The sequence below is a fragment of the Olea europaea genome, chromosome 2 (assembly GCF_002742605.1).
Source record: "Olea europaea var. sylvestris chromosome 2, O_europaea_v1, whole genome shotgun sequence".
Taxonomy (NCBI): domain Eukaryota; kingdom Viridiplantae; phylum Streptophyta; class Magnoliopsida; order Lamiales; family Oleaceae; genus Olea; species Olea europaea.
In genome coordinates, this window is record NC_036238.1 from 30,036,656 (window position 1) to 30,047,936 (window position 11,281).

At 45.8% G+C, this 11,281-nt stretch overlaps 1 protein-coding gene across 1 annotated transcript; it reads right to left on the reverse strand.

Annotated features, from left to right (window-relative positions):
- Nucleotides 1-6,880: 6,880 nt before the first annotated feature.
- On the reverse strand, nt 6,881-8,217 carry LOC111375311. The gene is made up of 3 exons (XM_022998112.1): nt 7,870-8,217; nt 7,063-7,782; nt 6,881-6,976 (listed from the first exon to the last, which is right to left on the reverse strand). The coding sequence occupies exons 1-3, from the start codon at nt 8,215-8,217 to the stop codon at nt 6,881-6,883; spliced, it is 1,164 nt and encodes a 387-aa protein (XP_022853880.1).
- Between the last annotated feature and the right edge of the window lie 3,064 nt (nt 8,218-11,281).

An 11,281-nucleotide genomic window follows, 5' to 3' on the forward strand; every position in this document is an offset into this window, starting at 1 on the left:
GCTGCTGTGTTTATGGCTAAGAACAACAAGAGTGGTAGTCGAAGTAAACACATCGACATTAAATACTTAGCCATTAGAGAACGTGTTAAGGAGAAGAAAGTGGTCATTGAGCACATTAGCACTGAGTTGATGATTGCCGATCCTTTGACTAAAGGCATGCCACCAAAGAATTTTAAGGATCATGTAGCGAGAATGGGACTTAGTTCCGTGATGTAGTTTTATTGTACGTACATTTGATGTTTTAATGAAACTCTTAATCAGTTGATGTTTTCTCATTAATTTTGTGCACATATTTGTGTATTCATTTACCTTGAGAAATATCATTAAGTATGGACCTTGAATAAACATAGGGTTTATTCATTAAATTATATGGGCTGGTATCTAAGAGACATGATACATTGTGATACATGGAAGATAATACTCGCTTTAGAGGACTTATCGCTATGATTCATGTGTTACGTTTCTTATTATAATGAATAATGATATATGTGGACCAAGTGGGAGAATGTTGAATTATAACCAACTAAAAGTGGTCCATATATATCTCATATCCCACACGTTCAGTAACCGCCCATGATCTGAAGAAGTGCATAACCGCTCTTTGATGGAGGGAGCAATTATAAAGACGTTAAGATTCATTCGGAAGGTCCCTAAGCCTATTTTTCACGTTCAGTTTTGCATACACCATCTAAGCAGTGAGGAAGAGAGCTTAGAAGAGCCATAACCCGAAGATAAACACCATCTACAAACCAGAGAAGGTGTGTGAAGAACTCCAATGGCGGGAGGTATGTTTTCGATCCAATATTATTCCGCATTGATCTAAATGCTGTTATGTTGATTAAAGCATGTTTAGATCGCTTAACATGAACTTTACAGGTCATGTCTATCCACAATTCTATTTTTTCCTCCTGATATAATAAAATATTTTTTACATAAAATACAAATATAAGTCACATATACATATGAGAGCGCACCAAGCAACATGTTTAAATGTAGCGTGTCACCCAAGCATAGTGCTTAGCATGAACTAAGCACAAAATTTAGGAGATCAGTACTCAATGTTCATAAAATAGAAAAGGAAAGAGAAATATTGAAAAAATAAAAAAATACATATTATTATTATTATTTGGTAAAAGTCTCAAAATTTCGGGTTTAATGAAAAACAAATTTTGAGATTTTACTTTAAATACTTTTGTTTAAAAGTTAGTTCCATAGACACTTTTATAAAAGATTTTAAAAGTCATTAACAATTTATATATCCAAAGACTTATGAAGACTTTAATAAAATTTTAATTGAATACAATGTGACTTTTTGCTCCTGTTTGGCCCCATTAAATCTCATCAAATTAAATTAAATTTGTCTCTATTCTATTTTTAACCGCACAATCTTCAATAAAACAATATTACACGTAAATCAGAAACTTTTTATTCTTTTACAACCATCCATTTTTTTTAAAAAAAAAACACTATTCCTCGCATTATAATAAAAAATAATGGGGGCTTAAAAATTAATGGTGTGTTCGATTGACTTTATTTTCAAAAAAAAATGTCATTTTTTCATTCAAATCCCAACTTTTTGGGTGCTTGATTAACTTTTTTTTTTCCATGTAAAATATTTTCTTTAGTAAGGAGTATGTCTTTCATTTTTAGGCGATTAATCTCTCTTTCATCTACCATTTTTTTCTAATTTACCCACCATTAAAAGATTAACAAGTATGACAGTTTCTAAATTGAAAATTAAATAAATCAAACACATTTAATTAATACTTGTTATACAAATAAGTTCTAAAAAATTCAATTATTTAGAACTTATTTTCTTTCCATGCAAGTGTACTTGAAATCAAATACACTCTAAGAGTCTCTAAAAGTCACGATTGAATACACAAATACTTCTAAATAGTTTCAAAAAGTTTACATTGAATACCCCTAAATTTTTTAAATCTGAAAATTTTTAGAAATCCCAATTCATGAAGTTGAGCATGATTAATTGTAGTATTGTACTGGGATATGCACATCGGATTCAAAATTTATAAATTACTCGAAAACCTAATAACTAAAATCCAATTAGGGTTTTGAAATGGTGGTGGAACAATACCCTTCTATCTGCCTGGTGGCGTTCGACGTTCCGACTACTCCGTCAAGTGTGTGTGACCTGAAAAACAAAGTCGGGGCTTCCTCTCCTATTTTACCTCCGGCGTGAGAATTAGTTTTTAGATTTGGAAAAAATGCAATTGAAATTCAGATGGCTAAAGAGAGAGAGAGAGAGAGAGAGAGCCCTTTACCTGTGTCACATCCGGTGGTATTTATAGATATTGGGAGTTGGATAACCGCTGGGCGGTTGTAGTGCCACGTGTCCCACGTTAGCATTCCCCTATCCCCACTTCTGAGTGGGGGTCTTTAACTTCCCGCTTGGAGGTTGTTCCTGTATTAACTGCCATGGAACTTAGTCAAGTCATTAGAAGTTTTATGGCTAAATGTTTGGATAGGCAATATCATGCCCGTTGAAGACTTCGCGTAGAAGTAGTGTGACCTCTAGGGGTAGTGGTAGAGCACCCCCTGGGGGTTGTGGTAGAGTGCCCCTGGGGGGTCGACGACCTCGCGTAGTGGTAGAACGCCCCCTGGAGGTTATGGTAGAGCGCCCCCTGGAGGTTGTGGTAGAGCGCCCTTGGGGGGGTCGACGACCTCGGTTAGTAGTAGAGCGCCCCCTGGGGGTTATGGTAAAGTGCCCCCTAGGGGTTGTGGTGGAGCGCCCCTGGGGGGTCGACGGCCTCGCGTAGTGGTAGAGCACCCCCTGGGGTAGTGGTAGAGCGCCCCTTGGGGGTTGTGGTAGAGCGTTCCCTAGGGGTTGTGGTAGAGCGCCCAGGGGGTCGACGGCCTTGCGTAGTGGTAGAACGCCCCCTGGGGGGTCGACGGCCTCACGTAGTGGTAGAGCACCACTTGGGGATAGTGAAAGAGCACCCCTTACGTGTCGATGGCCTTGCATCGAAGTGCAGTGATCCATCTTGTTTGTCGTCGAGGGTGGCTTCCTCTACCAACCTATATCATTAGCCTCCTATCCCTTGTCGATATTTTCGGCAAGGGGTAGTAATTTTCTTTATCTAGGTTGGTTTGAAAATTTTTCTTCTTTATTTATTTATTTATTATTATTATTATTATTATTATTATTATTATTTTATCCTCTTGCTCTTCTACCTTGCGATCTTAACAGATTCTAACTTACATGTGTAGGGGCAGAGCTTGATCTTGAAGAGATCATGGATTCCATGACCGACCAGGGGCAGGGGGTGAGGTGGATCCATCACCTATCCCTTCAAAGAGAAAGAGGGCGGCCGACCAAGGGGGAAGTCTTGGGCAATCAACGAGAACTCCCAGCCTTCAGACGAATCTCGTGAGGTGGTTCTAGCTCCTAGGCCAGGTGCTTCCAGCCGTGCACGGTGTGAGCGCGAGGATTCATTACCCAACTTCAGGTTTCCTCCTACCCAGGGCTATCATGAGATGGGGGTGCTCAAGTCTTTGATGATGCCCGCTCGTTCTAGAGCAATTGCAAGGTGTAGTGCAGATGACATTGAAAGGGCTGCAGCTGTTTATCTCCAGAGGGTGCGTTTCCAATTTCACATTTTCTTTTATGTTGGGTCTTTCCTTTTAAACTTGGTTTTAACGCTTGGTTTTTATTCTACCCCCTCATTTCTTAGGTGGTAGCCCTCCAAACCAGACTCGTTGAATCAAATCACCGCCTAGTCTCGAAGTTGAAGACTCTTACTGAAGAAAAGAAAAGGAGGCTCATTACTACAAGAAAAAGATATCCTCCTTGAGGAAATCTCTGGAGATGTCGGATGCTCGAGCTCGCGACCAGGAGATAGAGAACGACAACTTGCGCTCTGTTTTAGCTCACGCTCCGGAGGAGGCGATTACGAAGTATAAGGCCTCAACTGAGTATGCCAGAGATCTTGAGGTATTTGTGGAGCAGTATAAGATGTCGTCTGATTATGCTGAGGCCTTAAATTCATATGGGGGGAAGGCGATGGCAGCGTCTATCAAACTTTCCAAGGAGTGGATTATGGTCGAGCATCCTTCTATAGACCCCTCTGGTCTAGATAGGTTTCTCGCGCGGCGCAAGGGGAAGGAGAGTGGAGCACAGTCATCCAGGTCACTTGGACGTTCATCACGAGGTGGTAGTGGGGATGTCTCTCCTTCGAGCTGAAGCATTTCTTAGTTGTTGTTTCTTTGCTAGCTCTTTTTTTTGTGTTTACTTTTGTTTAGTCTCATTATTTCCTACTTGTCCGGGGTGTGGGCAAGAATTTCTCATATGTATAAACACATTTTTTGTTCGCTATTATTAGTGTTGAGTGCATTGTTCCTTAACTTGCCGTCTCTCGTGTCGTCATTCTTCATTTTCTTTTCATTGTTTGATGGTGCAGGGGAGCGGCTGTCAGAGTTTAGTGGTCGATGGCCCTAGCCAATTTTAGCCTCGTGTTACCCCCGTGCCTAGTCGCGTTGGCTATGTTACCGTCGGGAGAGGGGTCTAGCGATTAAGGGCCTTAGCCAATTTGTGGTTTGTTAAGGCTCTTCGCCTAGCCGCGCAGGCTATGTCGACCGTCGGGAGAGGGGTCTAGTGGTTAAGGGCCTTAACCAATTTTTGGCTTGTTAAGGCTCTCCGCCTAGCCACGTAGGCTATGTCGACCGTCTGGAGAGAGGTCTAGCGGTTAGGAGCCTTAGCCAATTTTTGGCTTGTTAAGGCTCTCTGCCTAGCCGCGTAGGCTATGTCGACCGTCGGGAGAAGGGTCTAGTGGTTAAAGACCTTAGCCAATTTTTGGCTTGTTAAGGCTCTCTGCCTAACCGCGTAGGCTATGTCGACCGTCGGGAGAGGGGTCTAGTGGTTAAAGGCCTTAGCCAATTTTTGGCTTGTTAAGGCTTTCCGCCTAGCCGTGTAGGCTATGTCGATCGTCGGGAGAGGGGTCAACGGTTAGGGGCCTTAGCCAATTTTTGGCTTGTTAAGACTCTCCACCTAGCCGCGTAAGCTATGTCGACCGTCGGGAGAGGGGTCTAGCGGTTAAGGGCCTTAGCCAATTTTTGGCTCTGCGTAGGCTATGTCGACTGTCTGGAGAGGGGTCTAGTGGTTAAGGGCCTTAGCTAATTTTTGGCTCTGCGTAGGCTATGTCGACTGTCTGGAGAGGTGTCTAGCGGTTAAGGACCTTAGCCAATTTTTTGGCTTGTTAAGACTCTCCGCCTAGCCGCGTAGGCTATGTCGACCGTCAGGAGAGGGGTCTAGCGGTTAAGGGCCTTAGCCAATTTTTGGCTTGTTAAGGCTCTCTGCCTAACCGCGTAGGATATGTCGACCGTCGGGAGAGGGGTCTAGCGGTTAAGGGTCTTAGCCAATTTTTTGCTTGTTAAGGCTCTCCGCCTAGTTGCGTAGGCTATGTCGACCGTCGGGAGAGAGGTCTAGCGGTTAAGGGCCTTAGTCAATTTTTGGCTTGCTTGTTAAGACTCTCCGCCTAACTGCGTAGGCTATGTCGACCGTCGGGAGAGGGTCTAGCGGTTAAGGGCCTTAGCCAATTTTTGGCTTGTTAAAGCTCTCCACCTAACCGCATTAGTTATGTCGATCGTCAGAAGTGGGGTCTAGCGGTTAAGGGCCTTAGCCAATTTTTGGCTTGTTAAGGCTCTCCGTCTAGCCGCGTAGGCTATGTCGACCGTCGGGAGAGGGGTCTAGCGGTTAAGGGCCTTAGCCAATTTTTGGCTTGTTAAGGCTCTCCGCCTAGCCGCGTAAGTTATGTCGACCATCGGGAGAGGGGTCTAGCGGTTAAGGGCCTTAGCCAATTTTTGGCTCCGCGTAGGCTATGTCGACTGTCTGGAGTGGGGTCTAGCGGTTAAGGGCCTTAGCCAATTTTTGGCTTGTTAAGGCTCTCCGCCTAGTCGCGTAGGCTATGTCGAACACTCTCTGCAGATAGGCCACGTGTTCAGCGGCCTTAATACTTTTTACCACCATATCATCGACGTAAGCTTCTATGACATTTCCAATCAACTCCTGGAAAACCCTATTTACCATCCTCTGGTAAGTTGCCCCTGCATTTTTCAGGCCAAAAGGCATGGCAGTGTAACAGTATGTTCCAAAATCTGTGATGAACGACGTCTTCTCCTAGTCTCACTCAGCCACAGAGATTTGATGATACCCCAAGAAAGCGTTTAGGAAGCTGAGCCTCTCGTGACCCGATGTGGTGTTGATGAGGTGGTCTATCCGTGGGAGTGAGTATGAGTCCTTAGGGCATGCCTTATCCAATCCGGTATAATCTACGTACATGCGCCACTTCCCATTTAACTTTTTTACTAGCACAATGTTGGCTAACCATTCGAGGTACCGTACCTCTCGGATGAAACCTGCTTGCAGTAGCTTTTCCACTTTCGCCTTTGCTATTTCTTACCTTTCGGGGGCGAGGTTCCTTTTCTTCTGCTTTATTGGTTTGGCTCCGGGTAGGACTCCGAGGCGATGCTGAGTGAGTGCTAGCTGACCTCAGTGATATCACTTGAACTCCATGCAAAGACGTCTAGGTTATCTGTCGGATACCTCACTAGCTTTCCTTTTTCGTCAGAGTCCAACTCGGCCCCAATGCTGACCTCCCGACCCTCCATTATGGAAATCTTTTCGATCATGTTAAGTGGCTCAATCCGCCATCTCGGAGGTTCGACTTCTAACATCATGAATTATGGGGCTCTTCTAACTGATATACTGTCGACATAACATTTTCTGGATGCTTGCTAATCTTTCTGTACACACCCGACTCCCCTGCTAGTCAAAAATTTCAGGACCTGGTGATAGGTCGAGGGGATGGCCCCAGCTGCGTTGAGTAACGGTCGACCGTAGATTGCATTATAGGCCATTGGGGTCTTAACGACCAAAAAGCTTGCCACAATTACCACAGTGGTCGGATATGTGCCCAGCGTGACTGGGAGCTCCACAGTACCTTCTGGAATCACCGTGGCTCTTCCAAAGCCTTACAAGGGGGTGTTCACGATTTTTAACTTGTCAGGTGGGACCTTCAGGCCTAAAAAAGCGTCCCAGATGAGTACATTTGCAGCACTTCCCCCGTCGACAAATGCTCTTTTGACGTTAAAATTAGCTATGTTGCCTACTATTACTAGGGCATCATCATGGGGGTGCGCCATGCCTACCAAGTCTTCCTCGCCAAAAGTGCTTTGGCTGAACCTTGCCTTCTTTTGGATGGAGCAGATCCCGAGAGAGCGCGCGTAGGTTTTCCTTGCCGAGTTTGAATCTCCCCCTCCTGCTAACCCTCCTGTAATCATGTTTATCACTCCGACCCTATGTGGGGGACAATTCTCCATCTTTTGCTTCCCTCGATTATCCTTCACATACTTGCTCAAGAGACCCCGCCTTAGGAGGCGCTCGATCTCCTCCTTCAGTTGCATGCACTCTTCAGTATCATGCCCGTGATCCTTGTGGAAATGACAATATCTACCCTGATTTCTTTTGCCCGCTGGCTTTACCATGGGTCTCGGCCATTCTAGCTCTTTCATGTCTCGTATTTCCATCAATAGTTTGGCATGGGGGGTGTTCAAAGGGGTGAACGCCCTGGATTCCTCTCGTTTGTGCCTGGCTGGCCAATCTTGGGCGGCCTCTTTCACCATCTGCTCACTCCTTGGCCTATTTTTGTTGGTAGGTCTTAGCTCGTCCCTCGCCTTGCGCTTGTGACTTTCTACTTCCCATCTTTCTCTGAGGTTCTTTGTGACCTTCTCCGCCTCCTCAGCATCAACATACTTATCTCCCTTTTTCTATAGGTCGTGCATTGATTATGGGGGGTTCTTAGAAAGTGACATCTTGAAAGCCCGGTTCCAAGTTCCATTCATCAACACAGTCACCACTGCCGACATCTGAAGGTCCTCTATTCCAAGGGTCGCACAGCTAAATCTAGCCAGATATTCCTGCAGAGACTCATCTTTCTCCCGGACCACCTGCATCAGTCCAATGGCTGTCCTCCTCTTTCTCTTCCTACACAGGAAATAGGCTACAAAACTCCTGGAAAGTTCATCAAATGTTCGGAAAGATCGGGGGACAAGTGTTACCACCGAGTCTTTAGCTTCCCTCTTGAGAGTCGGGGGAAAAGATCGACACATTATCGCATCGGGTGCTGCATAGGGTCTCATCAGATCAACAAAGGTCCGCAGATGGTCAAGTGGATCCGTGACCCCGTCGTAAGCCTCTATCATAGTTGCTTAAAGCCTTTAGGTAAAGGGACCGCCATGATCTCGGGCACGAACGGGTCCTCTTCTAGGACCATCTGCCTGCGCTTGTCTTTTCTTTTAGAAATCGCGTCATCAATTTTCTTCGTCATGATCTTTTCCATTCTCCGCTCCAGATCTGCCAAGGGTGGGAGGGATTGCAAGACCGTCATCCTTGGAGCCCCCGAGCCTATGGTCACCGGTTGGATGGCAGGCGGTGTTTCTTTGTGCACCTCCTGGGGTGGAGGCAGGGACTCTGCCGAATGCGGTGGGAGGGCGGCTCTCTGCGTTTGATTCTGCAAGAGGGTCATCATGGTCACTAACTGGGTCTCTAGGGCGTTGAACTGGCTTTGCGTCACATACTGCGGCGACGACGACGACGACGGATCGGGGCCTCTGGCGATCGATTCTAATTCTGCCTCCGTCGTTGCTAGTCTTAGGCGTGTGTCACTTCATGTTCGTCTTCTCGACATGACCTTTGTGTTCAATGGAAGAAATTCCCACAGACGGCGCCAATAAAATGGTGGTGGAACAATACCCTTCTATCTACCTGGTGGTGCTCGGTGTTCCGACTACTCCATCAAGTGTGTGTGACCTGAAAAACGAAGGCGGGACTTCTTCTCTCGTTTTACCTCTGGCGTGAGAATTAGTTTTTAGACTTGGAAAAAATGCAATTAGAATTCAGATGGCTAAAGAGAGAGAGAGAGAGAGCCCTTTACCTATGTCACATCCGGGGGTATTTATAGATATTGGGAGCTGGATAACCACTGGACGGTTGTGGTGCCACGTGTCCCACGTTGGCATTCCCACTACCCCCACTTCTGAGTGGGGTCTTTAACTTCCTGCCTGGAGGTTGTTCCCGCATTAACCGCCATGGAACCCAGTCAATTCACTAGAGGTTTTATGGCTAAGTGTTTGGATAGGCAATATCATGCCCGTTGAAGACTTCGCGTAGAGGTAGAGCGACCTCTAGGGATAGTGGTAGAGCGCCCCCTAGGGGTTATGGTAGAGCGCCCCTGGGGAGGTCGACGACCTCGCGTAGTGGTAGAATGCCCCCTAGGGGTTATTGTAGAGTGCTCCCTGGAGGTTGTGGTAGAGCGTCCCTAGGGGGTCGACGACCTTGCATAGCAGTAGAGCGCCCCCTGAAGGTTGTAATAGAGCGTCCCTAGGGGTTGTGGTAGAGCACCCCTGGGGGGTCGACGGCCTCGCGTAGTGGTAGAGCACCTTTTGGGGTTTGTAGTAGAGCGTCCCCTGGGTTGTGGTAGAGCGCCCAGGAGGGGGTTGACAGCCTTGCATAGTGGTAAAACGCCCCCTAGGGGCTGTGGTAGAGCACCTCTAGGGGGGTCGATGGCCTCGCGTAGTGGTAGAGCACCACTTAGGGATAGTGGTAGAACACCCCTTACGGGTCGATGGCCTTGTATCGAAGTGCAGTGATCCATCTTGTTTGTCGTCGAGGGTGGCTTCCTCTACCAAGCTATATCAGGTTTGATCTGAATTTTGATTAGGGATTTCATTTCTTCTCTTCTCCTCTTCTCTTACCAATGGTGATCTGGGAAATCTATTATTCTCCTGCAGACCCCAAATATTATAATTCACAAGTTAGTGACGATGTATACTTCAATACTATTATGCCTGGTGTTGACACATAACAATTCAGCCCAAGTCGAACAGCCCAAGGAGTAAAGCCCAATTGGAGAATCCCCAAATCGGATGGCCCAAAGAACGAAGTCCAATTGAACGAGTCAAGGTGAAGGCCCAAATAAGGGGCCCAAGAATGCGGTAACGCCGTCGCTCAAGTTTGCAAGTCGCCCAAAATCTGAACGAATGGAGTGTCATACGGTCGCCCAGAGCTGTTATTCTACTCTCGCCCAAACCTTCAAGTCGCCCAAGGTATCAACAAATATAACGCATCGTGGTTATCAAGGAATGCAGTTATCAAGGCAGTTGTTAAAGTAGCCTTATCATGTTCCACGAGTCAAGGGATTCAATCGAAAGCGATTGAACGATGAAAGATAATGGCAGCAGTTAAGAGGCAGTTTCATGACAAAATGGCCACTACGAAGAAAGTGGGTAGTTATAGGACGATCAAGCAGTTTTCAGAGTAGTTAATCACAAAGAGATCATCTATGAGGTATAAAAGGTAGAAAGGACGCAGAAGCAAAGGACCGAATCCAAAACTCTCGAACAGAGAATATGTAATTTTCATTTCCTTAGCTTTTAGACTTAAACATTTTTCTGTAACTCGTGTGCTTGCGCCCCTTGGAGGCACGTTTGTTTTTCATTCCCAATTGTAAAGTTCATCGCCAATAAAAGAACACCCCTTTTTGGGACTTTGTCTCAAGAGGTTTCGTCCCTTACACAATCGTCTGATCCTTTTTAATTGTTAGCGACTTAACCCGCGCGAAACAATTTGGCACGCCCGGTGGGACTGTGGTGTTAGGTGTTGAAAATACAAAAGGTGAAACAATATGCCTCAGAGATCCGACAAGGAAGGAGCAAGTCAGGGAGGAATCCAGTCTGTAATCGAGCGATATGAGGAGCAGCATGCCTCTCCACGAACAGATGGACAAAATCAGAGCAGTAACAGTCGTTACGAACCAATGACGGAGTTGAGTCCTCGAACCATGCGTGCATTGCTTGGAGAACTCACGCAAGACGTCGTTGAACAGATAAATCTTCGAAGTATTCATAATATGGAAAGATTTACACAAAATGAAAACGCACACTATGACAATATGGCCAAACAGCTAAAGACGTTAAACGAAACAATGAATAAGTTAGTAGGCCAGATATGTCAACCGGCTATACCTCTTACAAACCACTTTCAAACTAGGACAATTGTGGGACATAATCCCTCTGTCCTAAATCCGAATCAAGGGGTGGAGTCGCTTTCTGGGCCCTCCACTTCAAACCAAGGGGGTACTACAGTGCCAAATCAAAACAATGGTAGTGGCATGCCTAACTTGGGAGGTAATTCAAACGTGAGAGATAATGTCCTAAACAATGGACAAAATATTCCACGTGGTAATGAGGGAACAGATGTCCAGGCTAA